The sequence below is a fragment of the Trichosurus vulpecula genome, chromosome 1, assembly GCF_011100635.1.
Source record: "Trichosurus vulpecula isolate mTriVul1 chromosome 1, mTriVul1.pri, whole genome shotgun sequence".
Lineage (NCBI taxonomy): Eukaryota > Metazoa > Chordata > Mammalia > Diprotodontia > Phalangeridae > Trichosurus > Trichosurus vulpecula.
In genome coordinates, this window is record NC_050573.1 from 44,072,234 (window position 1) to 44,093,581 (window position 21,348).

The 21,348-nt window shown below is 42.6% G+C and overlaps 1 protein-coding gene across 1 annotated transcript in view; it reads right to left on the reverse strand.

Annotated features, from left to right (window-relative positions):
* The window catches only part of TMEM132D (transmembrane protein 132D), a 925,255-nt gene extending 904,108 nt beyond the window's left edge, over positions 1–21,147 (reverse strand). Inside the window, exon 1 of the mRNA XM_036740754.1 lies at positions 21,069–21,147. Within this exon, the coding sequence (XP_036596649.1) occupies positions 21,069–21,147 (79 nt within the window). The remainder of the gene's footprint in view (positions 1–21,068) is intronic.
* Positions 21,148–21,348: the final 201 nt, after the last annotated feature.

Sequence of the window (21,348 nt, forward strand, 5' to 3'; positions counted from 1 at the left end):
TCTGTCCCCTCCTCCATCTGGCTTGCCAAGTGACTTTGGACATGCTCTCTTCTGTTTTCCCACATACCACTCCTTGGCTGCCACCATTCCCCCAAAATCACACTGATGTAAAGTGCCACCTGTCCTCGCAGGATCTACTGTTTGCTTTTATTAAATGGATCAGCTGGGCAAGATGGTTATTTTCCTTTAAATCAAAGCATCAGACATATGCACAATAAGCTATTTTATTCCCCAATTTCTTTTCTGTCTGCTTTTCCAGGAGCTGATAGAAAACGGCCTCCAAGCAGATGCATTATTCTGACTGTGATTAACAGAATGGAAAGTGTGACTACACGCCAAGAGGGAAAAAGCCTGTTTTGATCGTCATTATCACACCATCACTCTGATTTAGTGCTCCTCAAATAATAGAAGAAATGAAGACAATTAAAAGAGAGTGCAATGCCATTACTGGAAAAACAAACAATAGGATTTAGGCTGATTTGTCAAAACCAGCAGGAAGTTTCCCAGGGAGAGTCTTAAGTCCTCATGTCTATGAACCAATTCTGACTGCCAGAAAGTGAACCCTGTTGGCTGTAGTCACCCTCCCCATGGAGCAGGTTCGGTCTCCTCTAATGGAGTGGGCAGTAAGCACCCAAAGAGACAACATATATTCAGTCTGCCAGATCCTTCATTCACAAAAGGAGACTCAGAAGCTGAGAGAGACACAGAGAGAGAGAGAGAGAGAGAGAGAGAGAGAGAGAGAGAGCGCACCATCCCGAAGTCTGGTTCTCCAAATTCCAAATAATGGTGCGATATTTTGTGGTGTGGGGGGTGTATCTGGACAGGTAGCAATTTACTAGGTAAAATAACCATAGTATTTCCAACCGGCATTATTGGCTCTATCATTTAGAGTTTAAGAGGATTGCCTGGGAGCACTCAGATGTTAAGTGATGTTGCCAGCTACTAACATGATAAGAATCAGATCATCCCACTGGGGGCAGCTAGGGGGCGCCATAGTGCACAGAGCACTGGACTCGAAATTAGGAAGACTTATCTTCATGAGTTCAAATCTAGCCTCAGACACTTACTAGCTGTGTGACCCTGGGCATGTCACTTAACCCTGTTTATCTCAGTTTTACTCATCTGTAAATGAGCTGGAAAAGGAAATCCAGTATCTTTACCAAGAAAACCCCAAATGGGGTCACAGAGAGTCAGACATGACTGAACAATTTAACAACAATAACCACCACTACATCTATAGCATTCTGTTTAGTTCTGGGTGCCACATTTTAGGAAAGTCATTGACAAGTTCAAGAGCTTTCAGAGGATGCCAATCAGAATGGAGACGGGCTTTGAGACGATGTCATCGTTAAATCAGTTAAAGTAATTAGTTAAAGTAATCAGTTAAAGTAATTAGAAATGTTCATCCTGGAGAAGGGGGCAACTAGGTGGTGGATAGAGCACTGGACCCGGAGTCAGGAAGATCCAAGTTCAAATCCAGCCATCTGTGCCAAGAAAATTCCATGAGGTCATGGAGAGTCAGACGCAACTGAACAGCAACCCTGGAGAAGAGAAGAGTACGGGGAGGGGAAAAGGAGATGGTAGCTGACTTCAAGTACTTGAAGAGACATCACATGAATGAGGAATTATAGTTCATTCAACAAGAATTTATTACATACATGTAACATTTCCTACCCTCTGGTAGTTTGCATTCTGTTGAAACACGTTCTATCCGTTGATAAGTATATATTTATATTGTGTTTATGTGTATATATGTATGCATTTGTATAGATATGAATACATATCATATATATGTACATATATACATATATATGTACATATATAGTAGAAATAAAGTAATATCTGCTAAGGGGGACTAAAAATCAGGAAAGGCCAAATGCTTGAACTTAACCTTGAAGGAAGCTAAGAAATTCTGTGCTACTTGGATCAGAGGACCAACCCTGGAGCAATAGGTGGAAGCTTCAGAAAGGCCAATTTAGGTATGATTCAAAGAAAAAAAAACTACCTAACGATCAGAGCTGTCTCCTTTTAAGGTGGGGCTATCTCAGGAGGAAGTGGGTTTCTCCTCACTAGAGGTGTTTAAAAAGAGTTTGGTTGACAACTTCTTAGGTAGGTTAGAGTAGAGATTCTCTTTCAAGTATGGTTTAGACTAGAGATTCTATAATTCTGGGAAACTAAGCCCTAGAGACAGAGTGAGAATAGAGTGAACTCCAAAGAGAAGCTTCTAACCTTTCCCCGATGCCTGACCATTTTGTGTATCCAAGTCATGTACTAGAGATGGAAGCTTCCAGCTGTTCCGCAGCCGGATTTCAGAGGCATTTCCTAGCAGCGGAAGAATTCAACCCGATTTGCTCTACAGAGCTCATCCTTAAATATGGAGGACAGATAAGGTCACAGAGAGTGGAGCATCTGCCTGCATCCCACAGTCAAGCTGATTGCCAATAGTTTCCGAGCCGCCTGGCAAGGTACCACTCTCCGGAAGCCAGAAGATAAGGCTACCTGTTACACACCCACCGACCTCAAAGGCCACACCTCACTCCAGCCTTCCTGTGATTGGGATTCCGGCAACCTATTTCTGAGAGCTGACCCACTGCTGTCTCTGGGAGGCTGATATGTTATCAGCAATACGTCTGCAGAGAGACAGTATGTACCTGTGCACAGAGAGCTGGACTCAGAATCGGGGAGACCTGAGACCTCTGACACATACTGGCTGAGTGACTGACCCCAGGCAAGTCACTGTGCCCTCCTACAGCCCCCCTACGATACACAAAGTCTGTCAAGTCCCACCCCTGACACATACAAGCTATGTGACCCTTGGCAAGGCATTTAAATCCCCAATGCTCCAGGCATCCTGATACTGATACTATAACAGTATGCTATCATGAGAGGACACAAATCGCCTATCCTTGAGGAGCCTACATTCGATTGAGGAAAGGAATCTGTAAACAGATATACAGATATAGTTATAAACATGTTTACTTTGTTATTTTATTTATATTTGTATTTATATAAATGCCATTTGTATTTATTTTATTTATATTTGTATACTACATAATTATAATATTTCTTGATAACATTCTATTAATGTTTGTAGTTTTATATATATATACATTCTATACACACATATGCATACAGCCGATATAAATACATATATACATAATTTATGCATATATGAATATATATGTATATATAAATATTTATAAATAATTAACATTTTATTTATATCTGTATAATATACAGTTAAAATATTTCTTGATAATATTCTATTAATGTTTGTAGTTATATACATACATACTATACATTCTATACATACATATATGCATGCAGTCTATATATGAATATATACATAATTTATGAATATATGTGTATATATAAACGCATATGTAAAATATTTATAAATAAAAATAAATAGCCTATTTCATTTATATTTGTATAATATATAGTTATAATATTCCTTGATAACATTCTGTTCAATTAATATATTTGTTATATATATACATACTATACATACATGCATGTATACATTCTACATTCTATATATGTATTCATATATAGAATATACACTCTTACTCTATATTATACTCCATATTACAGTATAATATAGAGTAAGAGCATACATTCTATATATGAATACATGCATACGGAATTAAGAATCTATATTACATTAATTAATTAATTATAAATAAATTGTATGTGTGTATATGTGTCCATGTATATATTATATACTTATGTTTATTTATTTCTTATATTAGTATATTATATGAGATATATATGTTATACTACACATAGTAGTATAAGATAGAGTGGGAGCCTAATTCCCTATATAAGTATATGTACATATCATTAATGATGCATATTTATATATAATTAATAATAACAAATATTTGATAGTATATGTCTGTGTGTCTATGGGTATGTAAATATCTGGAGGAAATATAAGTTGCCAAATCCTGCCCCTAAGATATATTAGCTAGCTAAGCCTGGACAAGTCACTTAACTTTTCAAGAAATAGTTTATAACTGTAAACTGGGGAGAAATCACTGGTCTGCATTGGTAGAAGGAGTTTGCTCACCTAGAGTACCCCCAACAAATGAAATCACAAACTAGGTCCAAACCAACCAACCAAACAAATAAATAGGCAAGTAAATAAATAAATGTATTTATTATTTCGCAGTTGCGGCATGCAAATCCTGGCAGGTCCTACCCAAATGGATGGGCTTTGCATATATGGGCCTAGAAGCAAAAAGCACTTGTCAGCCCAGAAACAGCCCAGTTAGAGATGCTTGCAGAGATTCATCATCAGATTGGCTACTAAAGGGTAATTTTTTTGTTTTTTTTAATCACATCGATGCACTAAGACCATGTGCCAAAGCATGGATTAAGGTGGCATCATATGGAAAGAACCCTAGTCTTAGAGCCAAGAGACATGAGGTTCCCATACTGCCCAGGCTCAGTCTCATCTGTAAAACGAGGATAACAACAGCCACGTCCCAGGGTGGATCAAGGAGATAAGAGTGTTTGGCTTTTTAAAGGCACTTCCTACAGTGCCTGGCACATAGTTAATGTTACAGAATATTCCCTTCACTACTATGTGCCAACCAGCGTACTAGGTGCTGGGATGGTTGGTGTTCAGCTGTTTTAGTTGTATCTGACTCTTCATGAGCTCATTTGGGGTTTTCTTGGCAAAGATACTGGAGTGGTTTGCTATTTCCTTCTCTGGCTTATTTTACAGATGAGGAAACTGAGGCAAACAGGATTAAATAACTTGCCCAGGGCCACACAGCTAGTAAGTGTCTGAGGCCACAGTTGGACTCAGGTCTTCCTGACTCCGGGCCTAGCTCTCTATCTATTGCCTTGCTTAGCTGCCTTCGATATTGGGATTACAAAGATATAAAGGCAACATCCCTTGACCTAAAAAAGCTCACATCCTATGGCCTTCTATGTTACATGTAGACAATGAACCAGCTAATACTCATCAAGCCGCCTTGGTGTGCTCGGCACTACGTCACAGACAAGGGCGCCAAGTACAAAGAATGAGACAAGTCCTGCACGTAAGGTCCTGACATTTTTATCAGGGAAAACACCACATATGTATAGAAGTATATGCAGAACAAAAATAAATACCCAGTAGTTTGGAAGGGAGGATGCTGAGAGTGGATCAAGAAGGGCTTCTGGCCCTTCACGGGGGACAGAGAGAAGGCCAGTCTAGGGGACCTACAGAGGGGAGTTTTGTGTAACAAGTTTGTATAATGAGGCTGTAAAGATAGGCTGGGGGCAATCAATCAGCATTTATTATGCATCTACATGTATCAGGCACTGTGCTAAGTGCTGGGGATACAAAAAGAAGCAAAAGACACTCAAGGAGCTTACAATCTAATAGGGGAGAAAACATGCAAACAAACACGTACAAGCGATCTATATACAGGATAAATAGGAAACAATTAAGAGAGGGAAGGCATTGGAATTGAGAGGTTGGGGAAGGCCTCCCATAGAAGGTAGGATCGTAGTTGGGACTGAAAGGAAGTCAGAGACTTCAATAGGCTGAGTTGTTATCAAGAAATATTATAACTATACACTATACAAACATAAATAAAATGTATTATTTATTTTTCCTTTACATATACATTTTAATATACATAGATATACAGTTACATAAATTATGTATATATATATTCATATACAGAATGTATACATGTATGTATGTATAGTATGTATACATATAACTATAAATATATAAATATATTCCTCCCCCTACTGAGGAGGAAAAGAGTTCCAGGTATGGTGGGGCAAAATAAAAATGAAAAAGTTGTTATTTTTTTCCTACAGGCCACAGGGAGTGACTATATTTTGTCTCTGTACAGAATAGTTATAGGGATTGGGCCTATGATTTCACATGTAGAGGGAACTCTCAGTTGAAGAAGTTACCTCTACCAATGCAGATCAGCAAATTATAGTCTGAGAAATATCTATAGCACAGAAAGTAGTCAGTCAACAAGTATCTATTAAACACCTACTATGTGTCAGGCATTGTGCTAAGTGTTGGGGACACAAAGAAAAAATTTTTTTTAAATTCCTTGGCCTCCAGGAGCTCACAGTCTCATGGAAGAGACAACATGCAAACAGCTATAAAGAAACTGTAGACAGAATAAATTGGAGATAATCAACAGAGAGAAGGCACTACCATTAAGGAAGATTGGGAAAATGACTTGTCCAGGATCATCCAGCCAGCAGATATCAGGGCACGACTTAAAGCTAGGTCTTCTTGGATTGGAAAGCCAGCTCCCTAACCATTATACACATGGCCTCAGAATAATTATATGCAAAATAATTGCAAGGCAATTTCTTGGGGGAGGAGATAACTGCTGAGGGGAAAAGGAAAAGCTTCACCTCTAAGGTGGCATTTGAACTGAAACACCAGGGATTCAATAAGGCAGAAGTAAAGGAGGAGTTCAGTCCAAGCATGAACAACAACCTGGGGCAAAGGCATGGAGGTGGTAAACGAAATTTAGGATCAAATGAAATAAGGTGTATAAAGCATTCTGCAAACCCTTGTGAGATATATCAACATCACCTGTACCATCATCACCATGGTAGGGGTGGAATCTATGTCACTAGAAGGAACTCCCACCCCAACAAACTCATGGACCCTGTGAAATACCAAAGTAGCTTTTAAGGTCACATTTATCAAAGGCACCAACAAAAAACCCACTAACTTATGCATACTCCATAATTAAAGTAAATCAAGCAAAACACTTATTATGCTGGGCTCAGAGATGCTGCACTTGTTTGGATAATGCCGAGAGCATCTGTAAGTCATTTGTCATATTACTCTAACGCGCCTAAATCGCTGCTCTACCAGCTTTGCGGACACCACTCCCTCTAAGAACATGCCTCTCTCTGAAGGATCCTCTCATCGCCTCCTGAGAATCTCTGGTGCCTTTCACTCTATGCTCACGATTCAAAGTAAAGGCACCACATGTTTGTATTTGTATGTTTGGATGATAGCACTCAGTGTAAATATTTATTCACAAGCATAATTTCCATGGTGTCTGGTTTTTTACATATAATTAAGAAGTCTGAAACCCAGAGTTCTAACTAGGCTGGGAGGGAAGTGGGAGAGTGGGGAGGAATGGGGCTTTGGTCCTGGGAAGGAGTTTTGAAGGGCCATTTACAGGTCTTATAATCCTCTAAGGTAAAAGAAGAGGATGGAGCTTGGTGGGGGGGGATGGGATTGGATTCATGGCTGGATGGAGATGCTAACAGAATGGCCATTGTTGAGGTGGGCTCCCACTGGGAGGAATGGGAGCTTCTCTGCTGGGCACTTGGCTAAGGTGCAAAAGCAGACAAGGTAAGGAGGTAGAATTGCCTACATTCCCGATGTCAATGCTCTATCCAGCATTCTGGGGACATCAGAGATGGGGCTCTGTTCTTCCCTTGGTAGACTGCTACAATGTTCTGGACATTCCTTACAGAAATCAGGATGGGGGTAGAGTAGGCAAGAGGATGGGAATAATGGGTAACTCTTAATCTTGAAACCTTCCTGAACTCTCTGCCTGAACATAGGGAAAAAAGGAAAAAGAAAGTGGGGAACTGTGTTCATTCCCAGAGGAGTGCTCCAATGGGGACCTTAGCCCCCCAATCCACCTGCTAGTTCAGCCCTTGGATGGACCAAGACCTCTTCATTAATAGGATGGGGGGAGGAGACCTAGATGACACCTGGCATAGTTGCAACCAGAGATTTACTGAAGCAGTGTCCTTCTCCAATGTGTCTGGCCTTCCCCAAGAGAGGAGAGAGGAAGAAATGGATTGCCTTTCCTGATCTTCCCCCCTCTTCCTATTATCAGTGGCCCCCTTCCTCGAGTTACCTCAATCTAATAAATGGCCTAACAATGTGCTCCCTACTGCCCCCCACTAGAAACACACAGTAGGAGAGAGATTATGGATTGGCTCAGCCAGGGTCCAACTTACCAAGAGGTAAGTTTCCCCTCTGTCTTCCCAAGGCCAAGTTTTCCTTATCCATCATACGTGAGACAGTTAGGTGGTACATTGAATAAAGCACTGGACTTGGAGTCAGAAAGACCTAAGTTCAAATCTCTCCCCAGACACTTACTTGCTATGTGGTCCTGGGCAAGTCACTGTACCTATTCAGGGCCTTAATTTCCTCATCTGTAAGGGGCTGACCTCTAAGGTCCCTTCCAGCTCAAAAGTTGTGATCCTTTGATCTTGAAAGAGGAGAGACTGGTGTACAGGATTTAGCCTAGTATCTCTGAAGACAGAGGTAGTTGTGATGTAGGAAAGAAGTGAATGGGTGAAGAGAGATATTAGAACTTCTCCCCACCCCCCTCATGTCCATAATGGACAGCCACATGTGACATAATTAGCGCCTAGCTAGCAACGATAATTATTAAAAATGAGAATTTATTGGCCTGTATTCTATTTTTTCTCTTTCACACAGAAAAGGCCATCCATACTCCTTTGCCTCCATTTGCTTGTCTTCTGCTCACTTATTTATTCGGCCTCTGACCCCAACACTAAATGGAAGCTGTTCTCTCTGAAGTTACCAAAGACTGCTTAATTGCTAAACCCCATGCCTTTTTTTCAAAGTCTTCATCCTCCTTGGCCTCTCTGCAGCTTTTAACGATATTAAAATGTCCTACTCAACAACCCCTTCTGACGCCTTCATTTGGATGACTCCTCCCCTTCCCTGGCTTTTGTGACACTCTCTCCAGCGGTTCTCCTCCTACCTGCCTGGGCCCACCTCCGTCTCCTCTGCTGGATCATCTTGTCCCACTTCCTCATCTTGGAAGTCCCCCAAGACACTGTCCTGTGCCCTGTCCTGTCTCTACCCTCTCCCTCGGTGATCTCATCTGCTCCTTCAGGTTCAATTATCTTTCCTTGGCAGATGACACCAAGATCGACCCTACACAGCCATTGCCACTCTCTTCCATGAACTAGCCGTCAGTTGAATATCTATTTAGATGTCCCATAAGTATCTCAAACTCAACATTCCCCAGTCATAACCTAATATCTCCCTTCTCTCCTCCCAACCCAAAACAAAACAATGGGAAAAAAAGAAACCCTCACCCTCTTCTCCAAACCTCCCTATTTCCGATAAAGACAGCACAACTAACCTTCCAGTAACACAAAGCACAATTTTGGCATTATTCTTGATTCTTCCCACTTTCTCATCCCCCACATCCAATCAATTGCAAATTTCTTTTCCATCCTGCCTTTGTAGCAGCTCTCCCACCTGTATCCCTCTTCTCCATTCATTCATACATCCCCCCAGCTCAGACCCTCATCACCTGAACAATTTTGTTTGTTTTTTGGCAGGGCAATTGGGGTTAAGTGACTTGCCCAAGGTTACACAGCTAGTACATGTGTCAAGTGTCTGAGGCCAGAGTAGAACTCAGGTCCTCCTGATTCCAGGGCCAGTGATCTGCTCACTGTGTGTTTCAACAATCCGGCTAGCAGCTTCTGTGGGGATGCAAGATCCACCCACAGCCAGCACCCAGAAAGCTGCCAACAGCACAGGTTCTTTTGATCTGCTTTAATAAGGAAAGCAAGGTTAAAGGGGTTGACAAGTTTACTTTATTCCAGCATATAGACAGCATTCACTTAGTTCAGGGGGAAAAAGCCAGCACCCTGAACATCAGAAAAAAAATACAAACAAATTACAAATATCAACAGACAGACCCAATACAATTCATAGTTACCAACATCTAGGTTCAGCCCGGGAGCTCAGAACAAGGGCTGGCCCAGAGTCACGAGCGCTACCACTGCTGCGTGAATGAGCTCCAAAGAACAGACAGCCAACCCCTGGTTTTTATATCTTTTTCAGCGTCAGGGGTGAGTCACACATGCGACTCACCCATGTGACCTAGAATTGTCACAAAGAGGTGGACTTCAACCCACATGGTCTAAAAGCCTCTGCTCTCCCAGACATGTAAACTAGGCCCTCCCTGGAGTTAGCCCCACCTTGGGCCCCACCTTAGTTGCCAATCCACACCCACTAAGGTTTTATACCTAATAGGGGTTTGGGCCTGGGGCTTAGCACCTAGTAAGGCTCAATGAATTACTCAAAGGGAACAAAAGCCAAACTATTCAAGAGCACTTGTTGGACTAAGTGCTAAGGAGCCCATTTTTGGTTACCAACACACTGTGCCACCTAGCTGCCCCTACACCTGAACAATGTTGATATGCTCTGAATCAATAGCCCAGTTTTCAGGCTCTCCCCTCACCGATCTGTCCTCCACATAGCTACCAAATAGCCTTCCAAAGGCAGAGGTCTGACTATGTCATTCCCCTTCCCAAAAACCTTCCATGATTCCCTCTTGCCTCCAGGATGAGGAGGCAACTCATCAGCCTGGCACTTAAAACCATGATCTGGCTCCCACATACCTTCCAAGTATATCTTGTTCATTGTTCCCCTATAGATACTCTGTATATATTCAGATTGACCAGCTAGCTCCTTGGATTGGGCATTAGACCCTAGCTGATCTGAGTTGTCACAAGAGCTTGTCCCCATTCCTACAACACACCTTCCTTCTTATCTTCCCTCTCCCCCAGCCCCTGCAGTTCCCCGGCTTTATTTGATGCAAAGCTCAGGTGACTCCTGATCCAGGAAGCCTTTCCCGCTCCCTCCCTTACCTCAGTTATCGAGGCTTTCTCCCTTCTCAAATTACCTTGCTTTGATATAACTACTTTGTGTTCACTCCCCCCTCCCAAAGATACTGGAGGTCAAGGACTGTTTGTGTCTGTGTGTGTGTTGGAGGAGGAGGGGATTTTGTGGGTTTTTCTACATCCCAGGGCCTTGCACACAGGAAGCACTCAATAAATGTGTTGAATTTGTTGACAGTACGTACATTCATGCTTAATAATAGTAATAATAAAATCTCTTTAAAATATCTCATTTGATCCTCACAGCAACCCTAGGAGGTAGGTGCTATTATTATCTCCATTTTGCAGATGAGGAAACTGAGGCAGACATAGGTCAAGTGACTGGTCCAGGGTCACACAGCTAGTAAGTGTCTGAGTTCAGATTTGAACTCAGGGAAATAAGTCTTTCTGATCCCAAGTGCAGTGCTCCATGCACTATGGCGCCACCTAGCTGCCCTTACCTCGAACAATAGTAAGCATGCTCATTAACCCTTTGCTTAACGGAAAAGTTAAATTCGAGAGTTTCCCCTTTTTCCCATTTTGTAAAAATGCACTCAGGAAACGACATACACACATATACCCATGAATCATTTTTGTCAGATGTCTCCTTCTACCTTCGGGAGGTTAGGGGATTGAGTCACTGGAAAGGGTTCGGTTTGGTTTGGTTCCTTTTCCACGACCAAGTTTGTGACAGAGCAACCTTCCGAAGTAAGAGACGATACTCTCGTGCAGAGATGTTTTATTTCATAATTAGAAAAAAGGGCTCAGATAAACGAGAAAGAAATTGTCAGCTCAGGGCCTGGGAAATTGAGGACTCTCTCTAGAAGCAGAATCACAACACTGGAAAGGATGACAGTGGTCATCCAATCCAGCGTCGCACAGCTTGTATCCCCTCTACAATACACCGGGTAAGGGGATGGGTAACTAGCTATTGCTTAAAGACCTGTAGTAAACAGAAACTACCACTACTCTCTCCTCCCACCCTCCCTTCAAACCTCTTGTTCCATTTTTAAAAAGCTCCAATCAATTGGGCTTTTTTTTTTTTTCTCCTGGATATTGAGTCTGGGTTTGCCCTTTTGCAATCTTTACCCTTTGTTCCAGGTTCTTCCCCTTAAGACAAGTGGTGCAAATTACCACAGGACAACCCTTCAAATACCTGAAAAAGCTATCATTCTCCTCCCTATCCCCCACTCACCTCCACCACCAGGTTAAATATCCCCAATTCCTTCATTCAGTTTTCATACTACCATACTGAGGCCCTTCACCATGCTGCCGGCCCTCTCCCAACAATCTCCTGCTTGAGAGTGTCCTTCCTAACACATGGCATCCAAAATACAATACTCCAGATGTTGTCGGATGGGGACAGAGCACAACTGGAGTGACACCATCTCCTCTCCACTCACACAGTCATGACCTTAGTTCAAGCCTTCAATAATTCTCTTCTGGATTATTGCCAGTAGCCTTCTAATTAACTGGTCTCTTTGCCCAAGTCAATCCTCACTCCAGTCCAATCCTCCCCTCAGCTGCCAAAGTGATTTTCTAAGGCATAGGTCTAATCATACCACTCCCTGCCTCCCTCAATTAAATCTGGTAGTTCTCTATTACCTCCAGGATAAAAGAATACTTCCTTTATTAAAAAATAATACCTCTTCTCACCCTGGCCCCTTCCTGCCTTTCCAGTCTTCTTATAGTTCACTCCCATCCATACATTATGTATCATCAGCTACACCGGGCTCCTTGCTGTTTCTCACACATGACACTCCATCTCCCATCTCCACACTTTTGCCTTTGCTGAACCCCTACCTAGAATATTTTCCTTCCTCATGTCTGCCTCTTGGCTTCCCTGACTTCCTTTAAGACTCACTTCAAAACCCACTTTCTACAGAAGACCTTTCCCCATTGCCCTTACCTCCCTTCCTGCTAATGCCTTCCTCTCTGGGCTTCCCTTCCATTCATTCTGTATAAGTCTTGTATGTATCCAATTATTTACATAAGAATGGAAGCCCCCTGAGGGCAGGGACTTTGTTTTTTATCTTTCTTTGTATCCCCAGAGTGCACAGCATGTAATAAGTGCCTAAGAAATGCTTGCTAACTGATTGACTGGTTAGCTGGAGGTCATGTGTGTGTATAGCTGAGCTAACAGAACATAGACTAGAGGATCCCCGGAGTCAAATGAGGGAGCTAGGTGCCAGAGGGGAGAAAGTGTTGGACTTGGAGGCAGGAAGGCCTAAGTTTAAATCCTGCCTGACCCCAGCCAACTCACTAGACTTTTCTCAGCTTCAGTTTCCTCTACTGAAAAATGGGAATTATAACAGCATCCACCTCACACGGTTGTTTAAAGCAGTGGTATCAAACCCAAATAGCCAAGGAAGCCTATGGAAGAATACTTTATTGGCTTAGAAAACCACAAATTAGCATCATCTATGTTTTATTATAATTTTATTTATTTTGTTCAATATTTCCCAATTATATTTTAATCTGGGTTTTCTGTACTAGAGAATGTTGTGGTCCCACCTAGTCTTAGACACTTCTGGTTTAGAGGGATCAAATGAGATATTATGTTTAAAGCACTTTGCAAACCTGAAGATGCTATATAAATGCTATGTAAGTGCTATTTATCATTAGCTAGCTATTATGACACAGGGAATCAAATGCTAGACCTAGAGTCAGGAAGACCGGAGTTCAAATTCAGCCTCAGACATTTATTAGCTGTGTGACCCTGTGAAAGTCACTTAGCCTGTCTACCTCAGTTTCCTCATCTGCAAAACAGGGAAACCAGCACTTCCCTCACAGGGTCATTATGAGGATTGGCATTTCGTAAACCATAAAGCAAATCTAAGTGCTAGATATTATTTCACCTAGCTGCTTCTGATGGGGGGAATAGCATCACATATTTAAATCTAGAAGGGATTCTAGAAGAGAACATCTAGTGCAACCCTCTTATTTTACACATTAGGACACTGAGTCTGAGAGAAGTTAAGCAACTTGTCCAGAGTCATACAGCGGGTGCCTAATACTGGATTTGAACCCAGGTCCTCCTGAGTTCAAATCCAACCTCAGACAGTTACTGGCTGTGTGACCCTGGGCAAGTCACTTAACCCTGTTTGCCTCAGTTTCCTCATCTATAAAATGAACTGGAGAAGGAAATGGCAAAACCACTCTAGTATCTTTGCCAAGAAAACCCCAAATGGGGTCATGAAAAGTTAGACACTTCCGACTAAATGACAACCATAAGGAAAGTTGGCTAGTGAGTCTCTATGGTCTCTTCCAGTCCATCTGATTCTCAGAAAAAGCCATGATAGGACCATAGATTTAGCACCAGAAGGGATCTAAAGGTCATGTGGAACCTAAGCTCTTTATTGAGGCCCAGAGAAGTGACTTGCCCAAAGTCAGGCAGGATTCCAATCCAGGTCTACTGATTTCAAATCCAGCACTCAAAATAAATAAGCACCCAGAAACATGTTCAGGAAGAGACATCTAGAAGAAATAGTATTTGTACTTCAGTCCCTGGTCTTTTGCTTTATTTGTTTTTGAAATGTCCCTCTTTCCCACTCCACTAGTTAACGAAACTGGCAGGGCCATGAAGAACTCAATCAGGTCCATCTGCAGGTTAGAATAACTGTCCTCTGCATCGGATCCCGAACAATTACTGGGCAATCCCCTTAAGTGAAATACCTGCCATTGTGGGTAACCTGACAGGAGGTTGTACCCAGAGAAAGGTTTGGAGAACTGAAAATCGTGAGAGTGAGGCCACAATCCTTTGCAGGATAATTATGCCCCTATGCTAAATGTGAGAGGTAGGAGGGATGAGCAGATGGGAGAAGAAGGTGGGCATGATTACTACTATTTGCAGCTCTTGAATTTTAAAACATTTAAAAAGATGAAATTGCACCAAGGAGGTCAACCTGGTCCTTTGATGGTATTCGTCCTTGGAATACAGACAAGGACGTTTGCTACATCTTCAGTGAACATAATTTGGGGGGCTAAAAAAGAAGTTCTACAAATAAGAATGATTATAATCAGGAGGAAATGTGATTCAATGGAAAGATTCCAGGCATTGGCATCAGAAGACGTGGGCTCTACCTCTGACTGTCCCTATCTGCATGACCCTGGCCAATTCACTTTAACTCATTGGTTCTTGGGTTCTCCATCTAGAAAATGAGGGGGTAGCATTAGATGGATTCTAAGGCCCCCTCCGGCTTTAGATCCATGCTCCTATACACTTAATCAGAAATCAGGTACTAATTCCAAGGCATCTTTGGATAAAACACCTCTTGGGCTCCATTCCCCAAAACTCAACAGCACTGCCATATGTGCGTGCATATTTACAACAGAAAACAAGACAGTGTTGTAGGATGGATAGAGCCTTGAACTTTAAGTCAGAGGATCTATGCATAAATCCTTCCTTTGCTATGTTATTCTTGGGTTATTGATCTTGCATAAGTAATTTTACTTCTCTGGGCTCAATTTTTTCATCTGTAAAAATAGGCTAAGAGTAACACCTACATCAGTGCTGTCCAAAACACAGGCCACGTGCCCCCATGTGGCCTGCCTGTGTCCACCACAAGCACAGAAATCAACACAAATGCTTTAGTTAAAGCATTTACGTCAATTTCCACGCCCGTAGTACACACAGGCTGGACACATAAAATCGCACTGCAGGCTGCTCTTTGGACAGCCCTGACCTACATCATAGGGTTGCTTGTGAGGACCAAACGAGATAACATGTATAAAACACCTTGTAAATCTCAAAATATGCATAAATGCTGCATATAATTCCACCCAGCTACTGGTGGGGATGGGGGAACCATTCACAGCATTATAGATTTAGAGGTGAAAGGGATTCTTGGAGACCATCTAGTACAAGAACGATCTGGTGACATTCCATTTGATTTTCATCCTTGGTCCCACACTTGACAGCTAGGTGGCAGATTGAGTAGAGCACTGGACCTAGAGTCAGGAAGACCTGAATTCAAATTTGGTCCCAGACACTTACTACCTATTTGACCCTGGGCAAGTCACTTAACCTCTGACTGACTCAGTTTCCTTATTTGTAAATGGGAGACAATGATAGCACTTACCTAGTAGAGTTATTGTAAGGATAAAATGAGATATTATTTGTATAGTGCTTTGCAAATCTTAAAGCACTATATAAATGCTAGCTATTAATACTGTTAGCTATTATTATAAAGGAGTCCAGCTATTTTTATTCAATTTATTTGAACATATTAGAAAAATTGAATAGTTGTTTACTCTGAACATCATATTTTTAATGTCTTGCTCGTGGGTCATGTTGGGGAGAGTGGTCAATTTTTTCTCCCTTAGTAAATGCTGAATACCACCTTCCAAGGCACAGAGAGGTGACTTGTCAAGAGTGCTCATACAGATGAAGGCACAGATCCTGGTGAACCCAATAATTGGGCTCCTCCTTGGGTGAGTCAAAGAGTCGGCATGGCTTCATGAAAAGCGGTTATGCAAGACTAACGTTTTTTCACATTTTGGATAGGGTTACAAAACTAATAGGTAAAGGAAAAGTTGTGGATATAAATTACTGACATTTTAGCAACATTTTTGTTAAATTGTCTCATGCCACTCTTATGGAGACGATGGGGAGATATGGACTATCCAATAATACAATTAGATGGAATGAGGACTGGTAGGACGGATGAATTTAAAGAATAGTTTTAATGGCAGGATGTTGGCAGTAGAGCACCCCAGGGATCTGTGCTTGCTCCAGCATTGTTCAACATTTCTAACAGATAACTTGAATAAGGGATGGATAGGATAGACATCAAATTTGGAGATGACACAGAGTTGGGAGGGATAGCTAATGCCATGCATCCTAAGAGCCAGGACCAGAAAAAGATCATGACAAGTTAACACAATGAACTTCATCTAGGAAATAGACATGTGATTTCACTGATATACGGGCGCTCCTAGACCAGAAAGCTTTTTCTACCAAAGCAGGTTGACATCTTCGCTGCATCTTGTAATCTTATAGAATTGCCTAGAGCAAGGAGACATTGGGTGACTTGTCTAAGCCAATATCATGAATGGCACTTGAACCAGGTTTCTCTAGCTCCAAGGCCAGTTGTCTCTCCACTACACCATAAGGTTCATAAGATGAATCTAATTAGAAGAAATTCAATAGAGATAAACATAAAATCTGACACTTGAAAACAAAAACTCCACTCCACAAGTATAAAATGGGGAGGTATGGAGAGACAGCAGTTGTTCCGCATAAAGATCTGAAGGTTCTAGTGGATTGTAAACTCAATATGACTCACAGGACAGCTAAGCACAGTCATGTGATCTTGGTCTATATTAAAAGAGATGTCATTTCCAGGAATAGGAAGGTAATATTCACAATTTTATTGTGACGTCATTGTTGTTCAGTCGTGTCCAACTCTTCGTGACTCCATTTGGGGTTTTCTTGGCAAAGATACTGGAGTGGTTTGCCATTTCCTTCTCCAGCTCATTTTGCAGATGAGGAAAGTGAGTTAAACAGGGTGAAGTGACTTGTCCAGGGTCACGCAGCTAGTAACTATTTGAGGTCACATTTGAAATCAGGTCCTCCTGACTCCAGGGCTGGCAATCTATCCACTGTGCCACATAGCTGCCCACTAGACCTAGCTGATCTCATTAGACAGAGGAAGAAACTGAGACTCAAACAGATTAAGTGACTTGAGGATAGCCACCAGCTAGGAAGAGTTTGGGTCTAAACAATGTGAACCCAGGTCTCTACTCCAGCTCTAAAGCTATTTCTATCATATTACATAACCTCTCAGAGGCAGAGTAGCTCTAAGACACCTATAGAAAGACATACATGTGGCTAGTAGAAGCTACGGTCCCTGTCTTTCATGGGTTTCCAATCCAACATGCATCCTAATAACTAACAATGACAATTCACATTTGCTTGACTTGGAAAAGAGAAACAGGCAGAGTAATAGAGAAAACTTGACTTTTCTCTTTAATAGTCAGAAGAGATTTTTATTGAAGAGGAGGGATCTGCCCTGTTCTCCTTGGCCCCAGATGGCGGAACCATGGCAAAAGATGGAAGTTGCCAAAAGGTCATTTTAGGCTTGATATCAGGAAAAACTTCCTAATACTGAGAGCTTTCCCAAAGTAGAATGGCTACTTCCAGTGTCTGCACAAAGAAGGTGTTTATCAAATGTTCAGTTGATTGATTGATGGCAGCAGCTGAATGACCAACCATTCCTCAGCTATATTGTGGAGAGGATTCTGAGCAGGCACAGTTTAGCCCAGGGGTGGGGAACCTGGGGCCTCGAGGCCACACATGACCCTCTAGGTATCAAAAGGCCACACTTGAGGACCTAGAGGGCCACGTGTGGCCTGGAGGCCCCAGGTTCCCTATCTCTGGTTTAGCCTAAATAGATTCAGAGGTCTCTTCCAATGAAGATTCTGGGATCCATAGAGCTCTCTTCACACTACTTAGTGCTTTTTTCCCCAACAACCCCAGAAGGCAGTAGAAACCAGGTCTTTTGATTCCAGATGCCCTGCTCTTACCACAATTATCCTACCTCTCACAGACAACTGAGACTGGAACACTATACTCTATAGATGTATGTAGAATTTCTACTTGATGGAGTCAGAAAGTCTTTGGAAGATACAGTTCTTTTCAGTTGTTATCAAATGCATAAAGCAGGAGAAAAGTGTAGATGTCATAGTGTAAGAACACACTAGCTGGGTCCCTTGTGATTAGACACTCAGACCTTTTCTTAATTAAACCCTATGATTATGACATATAATGGAGAAGGCTACTACTATTAATAAGCCAGACACAACAAAGAATTGTGCCCTGTGCAAATAATCCAGCATTAGAATGAACTGATTACTGAATTTGGACTCAGGAGCCCTGGGTTCAAGTCTCCCATGAGACGCCTACTCGTTATGTGGCCATGAGCAAATCACTTAACCTCTGAGTCTCAGTTTAAGCATCTGTAAAATGTAAAATAACTGTAGACCCTGGGCAAGTCAGCTATCCTATCCAAGCCTTAAGGAACTCCCTGGGATTTATCAACCAAGGGAAACAGCGTGATACAGTGGAAAGAAAACTGAATTTGGAGTCAGAGGGCCTGAGGGATAATTCTCTGCCTGCTATTTGCTGCCTGAGTGCCTATCTACTTGCCTTCAGCAAGTCAAATAAAGTAGTAGAAGGATGCATAACTATAACATAATAGAAGTAAGCCCCTTGAGGGCAGGGGTCATTGAATGAATAAAAAAGCATTTATTACATGCCAAGCACAGTGCTAAGTGTTGGGGAGCAGGGTACAAATCCAAGCAAGAAGGATGATCCCAGTCCTCAGGAAGAACTCAACACATATAGGTGAATGGTGTCCAGGAAGGAATATTTTGAACAAGGAAGTTGGAGGGAATGGTGACTAGCAACACAGAATAAAGAACTGAACTGTCCATTCCAGGAATGGCAGAATTGATGTGATTGCTAGTCTCAGAGTTAGTAGATGATGAGGCAGGAGGGGATATGACACATGCAGACTGTCATGGCAAGCTAATAGCCAGGAAGTGGCATGATAGGTCTGCAATTGGGCAAAACAAGATGAATGTTCACCAATCAAAACCCAGGAACTTTGAATCTTTGGCACCTTTGCCAAATCTTTGAATCCCTGGCATCTACTCCTGTGTCTGGCACACAGTAGGCACTTTTAATAAAGAGTCTGTTGGTTGTTTGACAAAGAAAGAGCATTGAATTAAATTATCTCTAAAGTCCCTTTCCTGTTCTAAATCTACAAACCTACTGTAACAGTCCTTGGAATCTCTTCCACAGGGCATGTCATCAGACAGCAAATATTATGCAAACCCTAGGAATGGACCTATATTGGCCCGGTCTCCCTCACACACCAATCCCAAATCTTAGAGTTATCAATGAAGGGAGTTCTCCACACAACTGGACTCATAGCCCCATCCTTCAATTCTGTTAATTTCCATAGCACTTACCCCATAGGGCTGTTGTAAGTAAATTGCTTTATCTACCTTAAAACTATCTAGAAATGTAAGTATTATGAGGGCTGAGCTGTCTTCCCTGGCCACCTGTCCCCCCAAATCATTGCCTGGGTTGGAGTCACCAATCTCTGCTGTAGAAGCTAGTTTATGGCATAAATCAACTCAGAGGTCTGGTCTTTCAAATTGTTTTAACTCAGAATAACAATGTGGGTGCATCACAGCTGCCCTCCTGAGACAACTATGCCGATCCCCCTCCCTGTATCACAGCAGGGCATAAAAGCTATCGAAGAAGCAACTACAATCTGAACAGACTCAAAATAAGCAATATCCATGCCTCTCCAATACCCAGCTAATAGACAATTAGTGTAACTAAAACTCCCCGTGTAGGGTAATGGGCTTTGAAGTTGCTAAGGGAAATCTCAGCGTGCAATTCTTAACAGAACCCTCCTTCGGAAGGATTCCACCACTCAGTTAAGACCGCTGTGACTGCTGCCTTCTCAGCCTCCCTAGAGACAGTCCCTCAGGGGAAAGGGGGTTCTTGGAAAGAAGACACAGAAATCACAGCTTCTGGTCATAATCAATACACCGTTTATACTCTTTGAACATACTACACGCATTAAATATCATTCCCTCCTGGAAGGAGCAGCTTGCTTTTTCCAGTGTAAGACAAGAAGGCATAGGAAAAGGAAGGACTACAAGCAGGGAATCCCTGAATCTACTCACTGTGCCCTGCTAGGGGCCCTGATGAGATCTCACAAGCTAGGAGTTACAGCATCTCAACTCATCCTTCAACATAAGGGAAGCATTTGGTGACAGAGATACAAAGGGAAAAGGCAACCTACATACACACCCCCCTCCAAATAAAATCACCCAGGGCCATTTCTCAGGGACTCTCTTTAGTGTTTTTTTTTTTTCACTAACTCACATTTATAACAGGCAGTAACATGCCGAGATGTAATAGGAAGCATTAACCTGCAGAGAGAGGGCTCTTAAATTATGTCCTGGTGACCCAGGGAAGGCAGTAGAAGTCCCAACAGCAGGACTATCTTAGGACTCCCTGTAGAGCTCCCACCCCTGGTAGTCTGGCTCAGACCTCTCCCCACCCCCAACCCGCTTCTCTCCTGAAATGATATGGAGAACTAAGCGTGCGTTTTCCATATTTCTACTGTTCGCTATATCCCCTCTCCTTATTCCAAACACGGTTCTGCCTTTAACAAGCGGTCTTTCTCATATCCTCAAAAGACAGACAGAGAGACACCCAGACACACACACACACACACACCTTTTCCTTTCAGTCTCACACATTCTGGACAGGAGGATAGGGGGGACAACCTAACCTCTCCCCCTTACCCCCTCCCCCACACTTTTGGAGGAAAGTTAGCCCGGGCTCCTTGAGGGCACTGACCCAACCAGGCTCATCGCCTTACCTTTGGAAAACAGAGCGGCCAGGCTGAAGAGCACAGGTGACCAATGCTGCCACAGCGTCCCCATCTCCGACGGGCACATCTTGGAACCGGCTGACAGGCGGGCAAGTCTCCTCCCCTGTGCCGTCTAGGCTGAGAGGCTAACTGCGGGGTAGAACGGCATCCCAACCAAACCAGAGAGGACAGAGCAGGCAGGCAGGAGGCGAGTCTACTAAAGGCAAAAGCGCCTACGGAGCCCAGAGCCTTCTCCGGAGCACACGGTCCCCATGGCCCCGAGGCGGTC